Source organism: Hyalella azteca, unplaced genomic scaffold, assembly GCF_000764305.2.
Source record: "Hyalella azteca isolate HAZT.00-mixed unplaced genomic scaffold, Hazt_2.0.2 contig12697, whole genome shotgun sequence".
Taxonomy (NCBI): Eukaryota; Metazoa; Arthropoda; class Malacostraca; order Amphipoda; family Hyalellidae; genus Hyalella; species Hyalella azteca.
Genome location: NW_025942649.1, coordinates 30,177 through 51,183, shown reverse-complemented (window position 1 = coordinate 51,183; position 21,007 = coordinate 30,177). Strand labels below are relative to the sequence as shown.

Below are 21,007 nucleotides of genomic sequence, written 5' to 3'. Positions count from 1 at the left end.
CCCGATGACATCGTTGGCGCTCCAAGTATGAACGCGTTCAAGAACAGACTAGATAAAGCTATGGAAAAATATATGTTCAGATTTTAAATGCCTAGCTCCTTATCGAACCCGGTGGAAGTCTAGTAGCTACTTCAAACTATCGCCAGTCATGAAAAGATCCGATCAAATGATACGAGTTTAGATCTATGAACAAGGCACGAAAAGGAAAAGAATCGGCGACAGGCCACATCAGGCCTACATTTCAGCGCCGACATCATTATGTTATGTTATGTTATACCCAGGGACCTAATGAAACATGGGTCGCTAAGCTTAAATTAATTCTTATTTTAGTACTTCATCGAAACAGGCTGTCATGCGGATCATTTATATGGCTGCCTCAAATGATTTCAGTGTTTGAATAAAAAAAAAAAGAATTCTGAGTCATGAAATGCATAAACAAAAAATACATACCGGAGTAGTGGCCCTATAATACCAATTAAATTCCTTCCGAGCTACTACACTTACGTAATTCGTGTCTCTTTAGTAGATTAAAATGTATCCTACACTATGTACCGTGATACTTGATCCTATACAGTCGAGTTTTGAAATGTATTACGAACATTTTTATCTTGCAATACCACTGCACTTTACCACAGACGACGCATCGTTCAGCAGCAAAAATCCCATTGCATTGTTCTGACCAGCAGAAACAATCTGATGAGCTAGCAACTCATGAGCAGGTTTACAGCTTCACAATTGCTGTAAACTTGGCAGCGGCTCAGACTCATAACTGAGCAAACCGAAACATTAATCACGCTAACCTTTTTCCATGATCACGAATGCTCATTTTCACTGGTAACATTCGTGCATATTCGACCTTCACAATTCAGAATCCACAGCGAATATTAGCATGCAAATTAATTTTAATAAGTAAAGCCATGTAAAGTTTCTGGTCAGAATGCAGGCCTGACGATCTTAACTAATAAAACCTAAAATTCCATTGCATGATTGACGCGAGAAGTTCTCGCCAATATTTTTATTATTTCACAAATTGTATACATTTTCATTTTTAAATCACTTGAGTGAAGTAGATAGGGAAAATTAAAGAGTACTTATTAGCTCGAAATTTTAAATCATAACAAGCAACAATAACTACAATGACGGTAGCAAACCCTGACTGAAAAAACATTAACCTCAGTAGAGTATATACGATAGATCTTCCATATTTATGCAGCTTTAAATGGCGTTCAAATTACAGTTCATCAGCTCGTTACATTTCAGCAGCCAGCAGTCCGAGCTCGGCGACTGAAGGTATGCAAACAAACAGATGCTACTCGAGGCGGGATTTTACGACACTCGTCTATAAGCTTTTACGAAGGACAATGGGGGTTTTGAAGACTTTACGAGGCTCAACAGGTGCCCATCTGTAACACCAACCACCTATTTGAACATGTTTGAAAGAAACAACGCTTAACTTCAAAGCTTCATGTGTGTTCCCGGCAGCACAGGTCGCCTGGCAGGGCGGTCGAGATTTGCATGGCGGTCAAGCGCTCGGTGACCAACGCACTACGTGGGTGAACGACTTCTGAAGTGACAACTGTAAGGTAATTGAAATGTGATATAATTAAATTTCAATTTATTTCAAAAATTTCGATTTGCAATTAGACTTTGCATCTATACTAATTTTCTCAATGTTTATTCCAAATAAAGTCCGTAAATCCTCAATTGTTTACCAAACAGTGTTTGAATACCACACTGAATATGTAATACTCGATATTAATTCTGCGCACTTGTATTCAATTTCAAAAAGGTTTTAAGCAGCCAAATAGCGGGTAGGGCGGCCTGCAATTTGTTGAAACGCTTCCAGAAGGAAGAATTATTTCTTAAAGACTCTTCAGAAGCATGGAAGCTGGATCCTGAAGAGTGGTGATGGCGAGGTGCAGTGGACGGGTGCGTTATTAAGCCTTGGTAAAACACTTAGACCGCTCCGAGTAATGAAGGAGTTAAGGACGTTAATTGTGCATTCCTCGACTGCCGCTATCCGCTACATCGCCCAACTGCATGACTCGTCTCTTCGGTGCAGTGATGTCGACTGCCGGAGACAAAAAGAACCTGCGACTTGCTTAAATTTGTGATATCAGTTCAATATCAGTCAAAATTATTTATCCGTTCATATTCTTCCGAAATGAGCTTTATACTGTAAGCAATATATTATTTTATTTTTATAATATGTTATATTAAAATATAAGCAATACTAAATATTTGTCGGGAACAGAAATTCCGTACCTCACTCGTAGTCTAACCAAGATGTGTTAGACAACCCACGGAAATAAGCGCCATGAAGCTAGTAAATGTGAAGCGCCGCGGGACCAAGTCTCGCCTCGCCTAGAGTCGCCGCCCTGAGGTATTCGCGGCTCAGACAATATTTTCTGTTGGAGCTCGCGGCTCCGGGACTTCAGGTGCCAATCTTCCTCATTCGTTAACAGATGTTCGTCCTCCATAATGGCGCTCATAACAATACACGCCGCAATATCGTTAATGGCTTTCTGACCTTCGTTGTGGTCGGAATGCGAACATTCTACTGGAAAACAATATGCATTGTCAAGCCTGACTTGTAATTTTGAATCTTAGGCAATCCCCAATAAGTACGACAAATAACAAATTATAACTTGACGGAAGCTGGAAATTGGCTGCCATCAAGTTAGAAATGTAAAATAATTCTATGAAACATTGTAACCCGTACAAAGTATAAAATTCTATAATACAGAAACCAATACAATATTTAATTGGCAAAAAGGAATTCGCAATCCCGAGGCATTACCACCGAGTAATCCTTTTAATTGCCGGCCAGATTAGTGCAAAATTTGATGTAAATACATCATGGAACGAAAAAAGTATTTCCTTACCATGGTTAGGCATTAGTGTGATTTTGAAATATTTTTCTAAAACAGCGGTCGACTTTGCCAGTGTTAAGCATTACGCCGGACGCTGGTTTGAGATCATCTTCATTAGAGAGGTAGTACCGTTGAGGCTCGTGCGACTGCAGCGCTACAATACCACGGACAAGAAATCCTTTCGTGACACTTCAAGATACAAGAAGTGGAGAACGACTCGACTTAAGCAGCTGCATCTGTGTTACTGATACAGGACTCGTGGTATAAGCACGGCGCAAAGATCTTCGATAAGGTACTCAAGCAAGAGGACGGAGATGTGAGGCCATTGTACTAGTACCAGCGAGCGTCAAGCAGACGACAGCGCCATTGAAGGCAAGAAAGCGAAAAACATTGCGTTAGTTCGCTCCGATGGAACCACGACAAAAAATGAACACTGTAATCCTGCTTATGGCCTGGTAAAAAAATGCTTGTTCGACTCAATAGGGATGTCATGCGGGTTTTTACGGGATTAAAATATTTGGGGACTTGACAGTTGACGAACAATAAGATGCGTTAGCCAGTGAAAACGAAGCGCTATCAGAACTCCAAATTCTACAGCAACCTGGCATTAGTTTGTCATCGTATTTGGCGCTCGAAAATTGTGCGCAGTGATCATTAATTAATTCTAGACATTTTAATTGTTACGGAATATATTCAGAAGTATTTTTAATTTACATTGTAGTTTTGACTTGCTTCACACTTTCTAATACATGAAAACATATTTAATGACGATGCAAATCGATGTAAAAATATCATCCGATACTAATGTTACACATTTAATTAAGAGAATTACGTTTGAATTGTATTGTAAACTACAAAACTCAGTGCCAAGACTTTAGTCCTCGCAATAAATCTTGAATACAATTAGTACATTTCCAGGAAATTAATATTAAGAAACAATTTTACTTCATAATGAAGCTTAAAGAATACTGAAGGACTTGAGCAAGCCGTAGACATCACGTCTCAAGACGCCGGGGCTACGAGTGCAGAGATAAGGCCTGAGACGCGCGTCGTAATGCCTCCTAATTTTGAGCTCCCGGATGTCCGACGCAGCGCAAACAAAGCCACGGATTTCCAGCTAACAAAAAGTTAACGGTGAGAAACATTCTCTCCCTCCATTTCGGCCCATTTAATGTTTCCAATAACTTTCGAGTTTTTCTCTTATTATTCGGCTCGTAATTACGGAGGAAAAAGCTAACTAAATTGGGCACTCCACGCGCGGTCGCAGGTCGAGGGCCGTCGAGGGCGCTTCTTCGTATTTTTTTTTCTATCTGGCGATGGCGGTTCCCCTCGCCCCCCTCAGTCTTGAACGCTTCATTCCTTCCCTTGCTTCGTGATTCTTCTCCAGGTTATACGGAACACTAATTTTTTATAGGGAACCTTCTATTAAAATTTAGTGTCTTAAATTTCAATAAAAGAGTTGAATTTTAGTTCGCGATTACAAGGGCTTAATACACAATCAAATTTTCCGGCTGCTATTTTCCTAATTTCTTTATGGGAAAAAACTATTTCTAAACTGTGAACTGTGATTATGTAACTATGATTATCAGACGCTGCTAGTTCATTTATTTTTTATGAAGATTCAAGAAAGATTTCTTGGCATCCATCCGTCATGGACGCCATGCATTAAACGTCCGTATGCCGCCGTTCAGTTATAGAGTTTGATTGACAAAAAATACTGCTTCCACCAAAACGATCATATTTCTGACCATATATACCGCAGAATATCTTTAAATAGATCTCGGGTTAAATGTATCACGAATTTCAGCGAAAGATTTTTAACTTGATTGTGCAGTGCAACAGCTGCACGAGGACCTGCATCTCATGAATATAACAGCGTTACGGGGTCACTTAATTCGATTCAAGTGGCGTCCTCCCATCGCTGAGAACAGATCGATTTTCTCGCCAACAATGGAAGCTCGAGGCTGTGATTAAAGAAGCATTAAAATGCTGGGCCACACTGGCGAACTGCGCTCATATCTGCAGCTATATAGTTGCTCTCATGGACAGACAGCTGGGGAGCTACTGCAGCTATAGTGTGCCGAGCAAACATCTTCTGCCTCCACCCATAAAACTTCAATCTCGTTGTGAAATGGTATGCATCGGGAAGTTTTCTTTTTAATTGCATCAGCTAATCGAGATACGCTAAAATGAATCCCATCCTAATTATAAAGACGCGTTATCAATCATTGATTATTAACATGCTTGTGTTCTCGTCATTACTGTAACTAGAAAGTTGAAAAGATTATATTAGCAAATAATATCAGTGTAAGTTTAAAAGAATTCAAAAGAACAGAAATATGTCACGGATAAAAGTAAATACTTTTCATTGTTTATTGCTGCTCTTTTGAAAGTGTTTGCCAATTATCTCGTTCAAAAGTCGTATATGAAACGTTCAATGATTCAGTATTATCAGGTATTATTCGTATTATTATTCTCGTATTATTCGAGAAGATCCTCAAAGGAAATTAGAATGAATGCAATACGATTAAAAATACGTGTGTAACTTTTTTAAATGCCCTGCTCGTTTTGAAGGACATCTCGAGCGCGCAGTATTCCCGTCTCGAGGGAACATGAGAGCCACAAGTCCGGTAAATACTTAGAGCAAACAGCGTCCAGGGTTGGCGAATACCTAAAGTTTAGCGCAAAAGAAGTTCCATGAATGCCACGGCAAAAAGGCCTCTGGTTATGGTGTGTATGTAACTGGCAGTGTGTTGAAGAGTGTATATTTTTTGTATAATTTTTCTTTTTTCTTCTACGTGAAAGCAAAACATTTAACCTCATAATCTTCTTTCATGGTGAAACGTAAGCTGCCAAACACACAAAATAATGCATGATGTATTAATATGCAAAATAATACATTTATATGCATAATGCAAAATACGCAATTATAATCGACAATTCAAAATTGGAACGAGATTTAAAAATATTTAGTCTAGCTGGATTCAACTCGGAGCCATTTACATTATAATTAATTTTCCCTTTAATCCTGATAAAATTATATTGAGGGAATTATACAAAATTATATATTGCACTACCTAAATTACAACGAAAATTTAGCAAAAAAAATTCGTAGAATGATGTATCACGCACCTGTGGCAGCATATGCAATGATGCCATTGACATGAATAAATTTGATGACACATGTTTTGCAAGACAGATATACCGAAAGTCACATTCTGCACAATTTAACTGCTCACGATTGCTATAGTAGTTAACTGTTGAACCCTTTCTCAACATCAGAAGAGTTCGCAACAATAACACTGATAACGAACATTTACACGAGGGAAAGTTACGTATAAAACTGTGCAAATATTTAGTACGTAGCAAGAGCAACCTACATGCTGCCCTCTATGGCGCGCCGAGCGTCAGTGGCATCTCGTGTTGCGCCCAAGAGAGGGCGGGCGTCATCTGATAAGCCCTCTGCGCGCAGTGTCAATCACGACTGCAGTGAGTGAAGCTAAAGATGCCGAAGCGTAAGCTGTATAATTACTGTATTTCCACTTTGCTCCTTGCCAGTGGTTCAAATGACCAGCCCACATTCATTACCCTTCATATTTATGTTTTACATGATAAGGATGAATTTTTATATGGAAAACAGAGAAATGCAAGTTCGTAGAAAAATGTTTAAGTAAAGGAAATTGTGAGCACTTTTTCATTTTCTTACATAATTAGGAGTTTATTGGGCCTGTCGAAATATCGATAGCATGGTATAATCTACTGAACTTTGATGACTGAAATCGTTAGTTTTATTGCACAGCAACTTAAATTAAGCTTTGCGCTTAATTATAAGTGGTTTTAGAAATGTTTTTAAAATCAAGTCTTGCTTAATTTTACGAGGAGCACATAGCGGTTTAGCGTCGTTTGCTCTCTACTACAGATGAACGCGCCGCTCCATACCCGAGTGAGGAAGTTCGTGGTCCATCAAAATCTCGAGCTACGCCCATCATTTGCCTAAACGCGGGGTATGGCGCTCACAAAATTAATCATTTTCTGCCTTTGTTATTAGTCTGCATATTAGTTGTAGCACTATTAATGCTTTAATGGGAGTTGAAAGGAACTGCTCGCATGCACGAAGAACTTGAATTATTTGAACTGGTATTGCTTTCTTAGTCATTGAATTTGCATGGAATTAATACAATACATATAATGCATCAATATCTCCATTGATCTGGAATGTTAACGTGAATGAACTGCATTTAATAGCTGGAAGAATACTTCACTATATGGAATAGAGCTGGTAGAAGAAGCAGCAAGATAGGTTTAAGCCAAATAGAATTACTGGCAATGTATGAATTTTGCTACATTTCCTCTTTGAGAGACGCAATATATACTTCAGATTTCTGGCCATGATAATTCAATTCTAATAAATGCGGATTATTAGCACGACTGTTGAAACTAAATGTGTAATCTAATAGGCACATACTACTACAAATAACACTATAACCTAAACCCTACATACTCGTATGTAACTAAAACTTGAAAGTAATATCTTGGATACGCCAATTAATTGGGTTAACATGCCATATTTAATTATTATGGTAAATGACATCAGACAGAAGAACCAAACTACGAAAGTTTTTGTATACACCAAAACTTGAGAATCAATCAATCACTGGAATTTTTAGTGGGCATATCAATTAAGGGCTACACAGCGACGAAGCTCGGCTGTGGTGAATACTACACCAACTTTGTAGGGGTCATCTCGCTCATCAAGACTCGCTCACGTGACAGCTTCCATGAATCCCTGACGACGTTCATGCTTGGCAGGCGACAGCCTTGCCGCTCATTATGCCATTCATTTTACATCTTTCAGCAGTTCATGTCCTAAACAACGTAAAACTTGTACACAATTTTAAGTATCCGTAACTTCATTCCGCGTATGTAACTTATTTAAACTCAAACTAGAAGGTAGCGCAAAATATTCCCATCATGTAAGCGTTGTGAAAAAATTCCATGAAGACACGGTTTTCGGGTCAACAGTCAATATCACGTCCAGTTATATTTAAATGTGACAAATTTAACTTCATTTATAACACTACATGAAACCCGAAGATCAGATGACGGACGTCGTTAAATAATAAGGTTGTAATTGTGTATTCAACAACTGCAACTTAGAGTTGGAATCTGAAATCTTTACATTACAGTGCACGCCATCCTACGGCACAACAGCATCTTCACTACGATACTGTGAACATTATTCTTAAAGTCCGACGTTGTTATAAACAATATCCTGACAATAATATATACAATAGTATATTTCACAGGTACAACAACGTCCCGAATGTGTATATAGCGTCCATGATCGAAGTGTACAACTGAGCCCCGGCAGTGTGCACCGCGTTCCCGTGGTGTCCGACAGCGTCCCGCCAGTACATGCAAAACTGTGTTACTGCAGTGAGCACCATCGTTCCCGAAGTGCTCATGTCACATCAGTACCACGGTGCATAAGAGCAACTGGAGAATAGATACAAGCGCCTAACCACGTCCAAGCAGATCACGGAGACGTACACCTACAGTGCATTAAATCGTGCCCGCAGTGGATCACAGCGTCAGCAGAGAACACGTATTCACAGCACAGCGTGCCCGCAGTGCGAAATAACGTCCCCGTACAGCCTTTTATAATAAGATGGGACCACCTTCTCAGGTCCGAAGAACTGGTATAGATAACATGGCACTGAGAGCAAATGTGCTCAAACAAGTCGCAGCCTGGCTTTTTAGCGCCGCGTAATTGGCGAGCTCGGCTCTGCCTATTAACCTTTTTGAGGACTCAGTGCTGGTCCGAGAAGCTGCTGGCGCTGTCCTCGGAATCCAGTACTTCACTTTAAAGGACGGTGTACAAAACTTAATTGCGACATTGAGATTTGCATCGGTGTTTATTACGCTGAGTTTGGTGTGATGAACTATAATGATGTAGATATTTGATGCCTGGAACATCGTTCGAGATAATTAGAGGATTTAAATCGAATTGATGAGAGAAAAAATCTTGTGGGTGATCATAGAGACACATATATGATATATACGAGTATTACGAATTTACAAATGACTTCTATCACTTCCAGACTGTATGGGTTGTTGATCCTGACGCGAAAAAAAGATGCCAATATTTATATGTTTCAGAAGTGATGCTGGAACGTGTGGATATATGCAGGACTGCAAGTGTCTCAAGTTTTTGCGTGCATGTGGCAGAAGATAAGGAGACGGGACGCAAGTCTCACCAGGAGCTCGTCAACGTCTTACATGTTGGGGCAAAGAGATGCAGAGGCGCAACAGGCTTTGGCGTCTTCGAACTCCAAATCTCACGCTTATTCTAGGCATTTGAATCAAAACTGTTGCGTAATGAATTTAAAAAATATACGTGATGGATTCTTTAAGACTTCACAACATATCCGATCTTTGCGACCATTAGCCAGTTTTATCAGTAATATCATGAAGCAAGGTATAATTTAATTAATGAAATTACTTAGAAGAATTCAGCACTTACTTTAAACTGATAGCAATAATTCTTTAATAAATACATATAACCATCAGTAATGATGCTTGAGCACATGCATGCTGAATTATTTACAACATTTGTCAATCTCATTCGTCCTGCACAACAGAGTCAAATTGATGAATGACTTGTTGACGTATTCGACTAATTTTCAAAAAATAGATAGAACGGATCAATATTTCCAAAAACTGAGATCATACAATTCCTCTGTGGTATTTATATTTAATTCTTCGGAAGTCTATTCAGGTGATCATTGTGCATATTGAGTCATTTCTGTATGCCGTTCATTAGCCTAACTAAAACTAATGAACGTACAAAATATTTTTTGGTATAGCAAGGCAATAGAAAATATTATGTTATTATTCGTGTCCTATTCGCAGGAGGAACTCATTATAGCACATTAGAAGACAAAGTGATCTCGTCAGCCGTCAGTCATTGTCTTGATGGTGCTGCTGCATGCAAGGAGCTGCATGACGACCCCAGTTCAGGTCGCCTTCCCTGCTCTTCAACCGAAACTTGTGCTTGTAACAATATAACCTGCTGATGACGCTAGCCAACCGCTCAAGTTCACGACCAGTGCTAATATTTCTTATAATCAATACTGCTCCTTCAGAAGCATCGGCTTTTGTATGTCCTACTGACTTCTTTGGTGGTTCTTGAAAATAAAACAATAATACTAATAGCAATCATGCAAGGTGAAATATTAAGCATCTTTCGTGCTGTCGTATCTTGTAGATATTCTCAGATTGTATCATTCATATCGTTTCAAATGCTTGCAAAAGGTGTGTTATAATTGCCGTTGTTTCCTACCTTCTAGATTACGAGTGCATACATGGTAACATTTTGTTAGCCTCATACATTTTGTACGTGATCCTTTAGCTCTTATGATTAATTTAAGAAAAAACAGTGAAAATATGTCTGTGTTGAAGGGAATTACCTGAGAAACGAGAATGGAATTACATGTACACATTACATGTACAATTACATCAGCATTATCATTTGTGAGATAGAGCAGTCACCATTCCCCCCTCCAGTCAAATCTCAGAATTCGGAAGCAATAAATAAGAATTTGTGCTTATTTTGTAGCGGATTTTCAGTATCACGTCGCTCTGATGTTTAATTTTTAATAATTTAATATCCCCATTTTATTTACCTATGAAATATTGGAAAGTATTGATAGTGAAAATAATAATATAATATAATAGGCTCACGTGAAAGAAAACATGCCATGTATGAGAAACGCTTCTCTGATAACAGAAATTTGCCCTTCGAAGGTGAATTGCCTCAAAGAAAATCCGCGGGCGGTGGACGGCAGTGAGCAGCAGCACATTATCAGGTAATCAGTGCAATTAAGAGGACGTTTATCAGTGGCTACGAGGCTCGCTGTCAGTCCGCTGCCGCCCACCGATCTTCCCTTGCACAATAAAACAAAACAAAATAAGTACCAGCTACAAAAATTGACAAACGCAGGCGCTAAGTAAAGAAACCCAGTAATAAATAGACCTGCTCCAGCTTATCTGGTTCAGTCCATCAAATCACACATTTGCGGAACCGCAGGATGCAGCAATAGATGAAACTGGCGCAGCCGGCGCTGAAACTTGCACAACATGTTTTCAAGGAGAAGAGTTGCACAGGCACAAAAAACACGTCAAGCTTTGGCAGTTCAATGAAATGATAAATTCTGTGGAAGAATAAATTATTTGCTAAGTTTTGGTTAGCTTGCATCCTATTTACAACACCACATTCAAAGCACTGAAATATTGAAGTAAATGAATCATAATAAATTATTTGAATGTTAAACAGGACAATCGACTGAGGTTTGATGAAATTTAGTTAGTAATATTCGAGCAGTTGGGGGATGCGCAGGGGTCCATCATGTACAACCAACATTAATAAAGCTGTAGGGACATTCAATATTAAACTTAGTTATAAATTTAAACGAACATAATAATCATCACAATTTTTTTAAAAAATCAAACCTTTCGTAAACTTCCGAATATCTTCTACATTGACTTTTTCTTTCTTCGTTAGTTCAATTAAATGTAACCTCGCTACAGCCTTGTCCACCAACGTTTGGGGTGCTAAAAATTGTTCCTGAAACTTGTAATATTTCCTTTTATATTGCGCCTAATATCGACTTCATCTTAATTTATATTGTATTTTATTCATTCTACAGGTGCAGCTTTCGGATACCTACAATTAAATACACTTTCTTAACATTATTATTAGTAGAGGAAACAGAGAAAGCAATCATGCTGAAGGATGCGGTGCAAACATAAGTTGAGAAAGCAATCATGCTGAGAATGCATTGCTAGCATCGGCCAGATGTAGCCATCATTTGAAGCACTGGTCGCCGATGTGGAGGCCCGTGTATATGTGCTAGCTAAAATATTTATGCCAAACAGAGACAGATCTGCCGAGCCCGGCGATCAGACTGCGTCGCGATCTTGACGCGCATCCCGTCACGGCTCCACTCAACCGTCGAATTTTTCACGAGTTCGTTCTCGACGGCTCCAACTGCTTTAAAAAGAGTCTGAAATTATTGTGCAATGTAGAGGTCTAATAATTATAATTTTGTGGTATAATAATTTTGTTGAAGTGTTTTTAATCATTCTTGTGATAATCGTGAGAATAAATTGTAAACATAAAGTAATTCTTCAGAGCATCTTCATCTGGTCCTTGGAAAAGTACACTACGGTAGTAATTTCATGCATTTCGCTACGAAAATCGATGAATCGTGGAAAGAAAAATATCCTTAATTTGCATTAGGTGCCTTGAAAAAGAATAGTTAAATCAAATGCATGTAAGAGTTCATAAATTTCTAAATATGTACGGTGGCAGCCAGACACCATGAATCATGTAGGCTTGGAGAGCAGTTCCTACATGGAAATGTCAACAAGAGGCTTATCGCTCTATCGATACATTATCAGTAGTATTATTGGTCTTCGTTTCAAATGATCTCCCGTTTACCTAGCGCATCAATTACATTCGACTAATTGAAATATTTGTAATCTCTGTGGCGATAATAAAAGCCATTAAAGCGTCGCTCTACTCTACCGCTTAGCCTCAAGGTAAATTATTCGCCACCGTAGATCTCGTAACAACTCTGAGGATATTCGACGCCGTTGTACTAATGACGCAAGCTCTGTTTATTTAAGTGGTCAATTTTTTGGTGCGTTTAGGAGCATCATTTTATATGATTTATAGGAGCATGATTTTTCACTTAGGAGAGAAGTTTGGAATTGGAAGTTTTGGCTTATTATTTGTCCATTTCTACGGGGTTGAAATGAACGTGCTAATTAAAAGGGGTTATTTAGTAGAAAATAAAACGACTCAAATGAAAACCTTATGTAATCATTACTTGAAAATCCATGATTGAACGACGATGACCAGCCAATAAACATATAGAACCTCTTAACCCAGCTGCATCCGAGCATTGTTTGCTCGCGGCGACAAGTGTGTGATTCTTATTTGCTGGGTTTGATCTTCAACTGTATAGGCTGAAATTGCCGAGGGTTTGATGGTTGATTATCATTCGTGCGCTTTGTAACGTGCAGAGCCTTGTGCGATATGCAGGAGGCTTGTTTACTGAAGCTCTAATTGGCGCAAAGCAACTTCAATTTTTGCTTTCCGGGCCACAATAAAAGTGGCTCCATTTTTCTCGTATCTCTGCCAGGAATTCCTGAGGTGATGATGAGTCGGATGATGGACGCTGTATACAGCCGAGTTCTTTCTTTCTGTAACTGAGGATATTTTGCAAGCAAGAGATGAAAGACAAGCGTCCTGCCAGGTGTGGTCTTCCATGGCGTCTAATTATTCAAGACAGATTATTGTGGTGAGGATATAATTTTAGTAGGCCCATCAAAACGCACAACAATCTTCACATCAAATATCTCTTGATATCATGATGAACTTTGTTCACGTTGGCACTTTCATTCAACATGCAAGATCCACGCCAGTAGCAATTTACAGTTGTTAAATAATTTGGTAATAATTTACTACTTTATCCTTCCAAATAATGTTTCTCTCTTCCCTCAGTCAATGAGTTATTCATAGACCAGCAGCCGTAGTTACTCGCTAGTGAAAATTCATCGTGCGCTAAGCAATTCGAGGTTAGGCTGAAATAGTGTCTCTGTCAACGGATTCCGTTCTTTAGGAAGTGCCCAAGCAAATGCCTAAGCACGGCTCAGAAACAAGTATTCACGAACGAGCCGTTTTTTAAACTCTTATTTCACTGCTGGGCAACTTTACCTTCTGTTTAGGGCCTGGCTTTACACTAGCTTTTTTCCCTAACACAAAATTTGGCATATTTCCCATTGGAAATCTGGTGGCCATCGATACGCCTGCCAAGAAATTCGTGAGGGTACAAGTGGGAGCTACTCGAGTCTGTCGGAGGGCAGCTGACCTCTTTTATTATACACACAAAGTAGTTTACGGTATACATCCTACGACATGCTACACAACACCCATACGAAGCGGCTCGATACATTGGCCGCGTCTAGCAGCCTTTCATAATTCTACATTATTCCGTACGCACATTAATCATTTGAAAATTAATTACTTGAAATAACGGATGTACTTCGTGTCGAAAAACAGTGAATAAAAAATTTAAATGGTATTTACTTATAACAGGCCGAGAAAAGGACCGTGTAAAAATTTTATTCTACAGCATTCTATCCTCTCAAATGAAAATTTGTTTAACTCAAATTTGTCAAACATAAACTCAAATTTGGTCGTTTTATGATCAAATTAACCATCATGTGAATCGCTCAGTGGCTATATTTTTGTCATTTCAACGATATTGACTCAATCTTTCCCAAAAACTGCATTCAATCATCACCGAACCACAAGATTGTTTTTATTTATTACAATAGTTAATTCCTGATTATTTAAAAACTATTTTCGCTACACCAATTCCAAAAATGGTTGCACGTACACAAAAAAGTTACAGCTGCAAAATAAACAAGTACGTACTGTTGAAAATTCATAAAGAAATTGTTGAAAAGAAAGTATCGACGATTTACCGATGTAAGTACTTCGATGTACCATAGTGTAATGTGTAATGTGTACTTCGATGTGTAAGTACCATACCATCGTCGATACTTCGATGTACCATAGCATCGATGTATCGACAATGCACATTATTTGGGTTTACATTCCGGCACAACGCGATAGCAGAATCTGCCTCGAGCTCATGAGAGTTCGAGGGCATATACGTATAGGCCGCGGTGACCACGCAACTCAACATTCCTCGACTCGTTAACAATCAACAACTTTTGACGAAGGAGATACAAACCGGGAACTTGTCTATACTCTCAGTAGTGCCACAGGTGTGTGGACGTCTATTTCTTCGGAAAGACCAAAAGCCAGACGACAAAAATTTATGACTCCAGAATCCATCAGCCATTAACCAGCATTGTTATTAAATTTTACCCAATTATATTGGTAAAAAAAACTAAACTAAAGATTTTAATTGAATTTATGATAAAGTTGGAATTGTAAGAGTGCATCACAATCACAATGGCTAGACGAAAGAAACGAGTTCAGAAATAGCTTTAATAAGTTCGCTCATTAAAAATGCACGAAAAGTTAACTGCCCTGTTAAGTCTTAGCATATTCCCATGCAAGATTAAAAGGCACTCATAACCATGACAAAACATTCATGGAGCGCTATACTTATATGGTTTTACAGTTGCATTGTAAATAAACGTGAGGAATAAGAAGCTAATGTCTTTGTTCAGCCACAAGCAAGACCGACCTTGCTAGAAGCCAGCTAGTGCGGCGGCATTAGCGGTGTTAACTAACATGGCCAGAGTTAGGCTCATTAGCCATCATGGGGGAGGAGGCTGCAGGCTAGCTGGGCTCTCTTTTTCTGTTTAAAACAAACATCACCACAACGGCAAGCAAGATGATTCCTCTAAACGCGTCCTTATTATTTTCTCGATCACGCCAGAAATTTGCAAGTAATTTTTCAGAAATGAAACAAACGTGATTGAGATTTTATAAAATTCGTCGTATGAACGATATAAACACCAACTGAATGGGAATGGAAAATTATCCATGTTTGCAGTAAAAAAAACTACACGTCTGACAAGTCAATTCCGCTTGTGTAGATACGCCTCCCAATGCTGATCAGTGGGCAAAACTATTAAGTGAGATACATCTTTATAAGCAGTGATAATACTTTTTATGAGCAATAGTAAATCTAAATTCATATTAATGAATATATATATATTTATAAGCCATAGTGAATTTTAGGTAAACATTTCTCATTGAGAATGATGGCATCCAGTAAGCTGATGTTAAATGTTATGTCTAAATCTAACAAAACTGAAATTAATTCAAGTCATATGATAGAGACTGTAACGCCAGCAATGGGCGACAAGAACATTATTCCATAAATTATGCATTGATATTAGCTACTGATTCTCTTAATACTCGCGATCTTGATTTGAGTATATAGAACTGCATCGTCTTGATCCTTCGAAGCATATAGAGGCTAAAAGTCCTACTCTTATAGTGTACAATTTAATTGCCTGACTTTCCTCCCAAGAACTCTAGGCGATGTTCATTGATCACAGCAATTGATCCACTAAGACGGAGTGGACGCCAGCGATCATCCGTCATCCGATGTGCATGCATTATCTCAACAAGAGGCTGTTGCTCACTCCTTCAAGGTAGAAGGTACCGGTATCCCAACAGTCGGAATAAGCTGATGTCTCTTTGCGGAATTGTACAGTCAGATTCAAAGAGAATCTGTACCTATAGTTATCTGGAGATGAAGCGTGCACATGAACATCCAGATCAGAGTCCGTTCCGTTCCGTTCCGTTCCCGGGCCGTCGATCCCCGTCAGGGACTTGCCCCCCCCCCAGGGTCCCACACCAGGCACGCCCTCTGGTGCCTCGCCATATTGGCGACCGACAGCACCCTGTTGCACCCCGGGCACTGAGCAACCCTCCCCCTCCTGGCTCTCATCCTCGCCTCGAAAGTATTTAAAGAGGGGTCCGGGGTGGCTACTCCCTTCTTCCTCTGCTGTGAGCGGGGGGGTGTTGGGCATCTCCCCTTGCGGCTTGACCCCACATTGCCCCCCGCCCCCTGGTGGATCCTTTGCCGCTCCAGGGGCCAACAGCTGCCGGCCCCGGGCGAGTCCCCCTTGCGCCACAGGAGGCGAACCACCGAGCAAGGTCAGATCAGAGTCGTCAATCATGAAGCCTCTGTCATCATCTGCAGAGAGTGCCGAGTGTCATTAGCATACACAATGATCAATCGGTAGTGCAGGCCTAGAGGCCTAAAAGACTTTTCAAACCACGAAGGCATTTGTGGCTTCGTAAGTAGAACGCTTCATAAAAATCTTTGAACACCATGAGTAGATGATTTTAGCTTAAGTTTGAAAATTCTGTAAATTTTAATATCAATTAAAACCATGAATTTCAAAAATTTATGCATGCTTAATAAGTGAAGTGATTAAATTAAACTAAACAGTAAAAATTGTTAAGAAGGAGGAACTTGTGCTTAGATCGGTGGTTCCGAAACCGCGAGGGCATAGCCTCCAACAATGGCACGCAGATGCCACGGTGTGTCATCGGTACAAACAAGCAAGTTTGCTGGCGGTAGCATGCACTCCTCTTATTCAGCTGAACGAACACCGCGCCAAGACTGGACCAGATCCAGCCAACACGGTTTCGACATAATTCAAATTTAGAAAGACTCATTTGAAGAAACGAACTTAACTCATGAAAATGAGCTGTAAAACAACGTAAAAAGCAACGTTCATCATGCACGATCTCCCTGCTTATCACTAAGCATAGAAAGCTCCACACGATTGCAAATTAACTGAGGGACGCTCGTCTAACCTGTCTTGGTGAAGCTCCTCGTCTTATCCTCCATTCGAACAGTGTATGAAGTTCAATCAAATAAGTATTTAGCGAAGCACATCGATGGCATGTCACATAACAACAAACTTCATCAAGAATTTAGAAGCAAACAAAATGCCATGGTTATCCCCCAAATCTTCCTTGAAAACGTTTCGAATACCAGCACCATCATCATTTAAAAAAATTGCATAGAATACATAGAATACAAGTATGATCATCTGTTGAAATCTAAAAATACACGGGAAAGATTGAAACTTTATTACGTTATTTTTTTTATTGAATGGTCTACCGCAACGCGAAACGCCTCGGCTAAAAAGTTGGTTCCACCTTCCGTGACATGCATTCTGAGTTCAAATTCATTCGTAACATGTTTCAACTGTATGGGTTTCCATCGTACTTTGTGTTCAGTAATATAAATTATTTTTTTGATTAACAAATATTTTTAAAATGTACTAGTGAATTTATTGAAGCTCGGGCTCTCCTGAAAAACGGGTTCTCCTCATCGCACAGAATAAAGGTTTTAATTTTTTTCATCCCATTTAATTCTATGGAAGTGGCGCCTCGATTCATCAGGTGATCAAGTAAAAATTTCTAAAAATGTAGAATAATAAAGCAGACATGCGAAGTGCCTTGCGCCACACCGAACAATGTAGGATTTGTTTATAGAAAATTACAAGGGCATCCTTCCTATTCGAATATGCTATTTGGCAATCAATCATGATAAACAATACTAAATATCTGCAAAGATTAATTGAAGATTCTTATCGGTCTCTCTTGGTGATTAATACATAAAATATTTCAGTGTCGACGAAAAAATTGAACGTTTACACTAGACTTATGGATTTTTCCTCATAAAACCACGTTAATCCTTTATTGCATTAACCTAGTTGATCAAAAATGTAATAAGGATTTAGCAGAACCTAATTTTATGCATATGTTGTATTTTTTATGTGTTTAGTACGCAGACACAATTTTCAATCGTTCCAATGCTAACTGAAACGTTTAGAAAGCACAAATAAAGTGAACAGTTATGAGTCATCCCCGTAGACATTCATAAAGGGTCATGCAAGCAGGACTGAAAATTGCTTCAAAAAAATAATTATATCCAATTGTCGAAAAATCATTCTTGTGAGCGTTGCCGTCTTCGGTTCTTTCTTGACAATCAACATCATTGAATATTTAGCGTTATTGGACAAGTGATATTACGCTTTAATTTAGAGTTTTTTTTCTTTAACGGGTTAAAAATTCATAGACCGTTAAAGCTAGGTATACAATATCACATCTTCATTTGAAATATAAAAATAATTTTTTGAAAATTTAGACCAATACAGTACATTAATGCTACGATTTAAAAGTTTCGAAGCGATAATTCAATTTGTTCAACATATCGGTAACGTATGAGTCTGACCGTTTCTTGAGTTACCAAAAATATGGTACGAGTAACGGAAGTTGCACGGACCATCGTAATTACATGAGACCAAAAGGCGCCGTCAGAGTTAAAATAAATCCGCTTAATGAACGCTATTTATCATTTCCCTAAAGAGGTACAAAATTGTAAAGTTTGAGTTACACATCGCAAGTTCGACGGCCAAACAATCCTTGCTCCTGGAGGGGTGGAGAATAAGTCATCATGAGGTAAAGTGCGGAGGCAGCCATCATTGCAGTGTCAGATAGACGAGAGAAAAGCTGAGTTTGATTACAGGGTGACTTAGCTTCAAGCCATTATTACGGAGGAATCCAAGCTGGCTTAATTCGTCCTGTGACTGACAAGGCTGGCGAGACGCAGGTGTACCATCGTGGCTATCTTACGCCTCATCGATTGCTTCAACCTGCCATTAGCATCGATAGACAGCAGTCTTCTGCCATCGCGCTGCGCGTACTCGTGCAAAAAAATTTCAGCTCTAAAAAGCTCGTTAAAAAACAGGGGCGCGACCACAGCGAATCGTGCTGATCGAGGGGCGCGTCCGGCGCTCAGGCGTCAAGTCACTCAGTCGTCTTGTGATCCAGCTCGTCTGGCAATTTAGTAGCACCGTAACTTTGTAGTCGTAAAGCCAAGCTGTCATAAATTTGCCTAAAATATTTGGATCACTATTAGTCCAGTAGCAGGTAGCTGTGCCAAGTCGTGGAATTTGATAGGGCATTCACAATCGCCTAGGTCCTAGTTCTTAACCTTTACAGTCGTTCGCTCATGTCGACGTCGCGGAGCTGCCCGTTGGTCGAGGCTTCGCGCGCCCGTCAGGCTGCATGGAGAGCGGCGCTCTGTCAGGGTGCGGGCGCTGAGCCGCGGCGTGAAGCGCTATAGGCTCACCTAATCACTGAAGCTGCAGACCAGGACACGCAAATTGTGGTTGCATGAAGTGCGTGCTTGCGTGATCTTGCAGCTCATGGACGACATTCTTACATGGCTGTGCTTCAATAGACTTAAGACCGGCGCGTAGTGGAAAACTCTTAAGCGATTCGACTCATGTCGTCTTAAAGATGATTGTTTATGTCAACTCCCATCGTTAGGATTCATATACATTTGATATTAAAAAAAAATTATTTGCAATATGTTCAAACATCTGTTGCCTAGAGGAGAACAATTACAATAACATAAATTATGTGTAAAAATGCAAATGTGAAATCGCAAATAAGTATATAAGTACTAAGTAGAGGTAATTTCTCAACAGCGAATGTCAAAGTATTTTAGCTGTAATTATGCTCCTGATGTGCTGATGAACTTCGTTCCGAAGGCGGTACCAACCAGAAGTTCAGGTTATAGACCCAGTAGCAGAAGTGTCCCGTAAACTTTGAGCATACAATTTATTCACTATAAGCAATGCTAAACTAAAACTACTGACTTTTTCAACAGAATACCTGCGCATCTTACGAGTCAGCAGCGAGATGGCAAGGTTGGCAACAATGAACGCAATTCTTACAATGCTTCAGATCCTGCATGCAGTGCTATAAAAGCTACAGATAACCAACCGGACTTCACGCTAGTATAACGATTAAATTAAATAAAAACATCAACATAAAACATCATTCATGCATTTAACTGACTTAAATATACGAAGTACGCTGAATTGTGTGACCTTTTAAAGGGTGTACTCACAACCACTGGATAGCTGACGCGGTGGGAGTGAGGGCCGTAAGCAGTGCCAGCATCAGTGCAAGCTTCTGACATTTCCATGAGGTTGTTAGCAGCGTCGTGTGGGGCCGTCCTACAGCCGCTGTCACCAGCCGGCACTCACGCCGGTTGTGCACTACAAACGAGCTTCGTGTCGAACACATACCTTGTCCAAGCCTCGCCATTCTCAAGCACCTGAGCTTACAACACATCTCATAGTGACAAAACTATCTATGACGCGTACGTCGTGAATTTAAAGTTCACCGTCCAATGAATTTTCAAAATTATGTCTGTATATTAGTTCATATTTACGAACGTCAAATCCTGTAAGTTCGACGCTTGGTACAGAATTTGAGGGGTCCAGCGAAGGGAACTCGGGTACGCAGGTTCACACAACCACCTTTTAAGCGCGATCTTGAGCGACTGGCGTGAGCTGACCTCGCTGCCCAATGCTCAGCCCACTCGACCCGTGCCACGCCCATTCGACCTTTGCTCCACCCACTCAAATATTCAACCAATTTTGACCTTAAGCATAACAATTGCAGTGATTTCAAACTTTTTGCAATAATTATCATTCGCTTCAAACATAGTTTTGAAACGGCATTCATCGAGCCAGCA

At 39.7% G+C, this 21,007-nt stretch overlaps 1 protein-coding gene across 2 annotated transcripts in view; it reads right to left on the bottom strand.

The window, feature by feature from the left end:
• The window catches only part of LOC108664519 (protein Wnt-4), a 57,977-nt gene extending 37,176 nt beyond the window's left edge, over positions 1-20,801 (bottom strand). For both annotated transcript variants that reach the window (XM_018151115.2, XM_018151116.2), the window contains exon 1: positions 20,375-20,801. In XM_018151115.2, coding sequence (XP_018006604.1) covers positions 20,375-20,601 — 227 coding nt within the window. In that variant the 5' untranslated portion in view covers positions 20,602-20,801. The remainder of the gene's footprint in view (positions 1-20,374) is intronic.
• Positions 20,802-21,007: the final 206 nt, after the last annotated feature.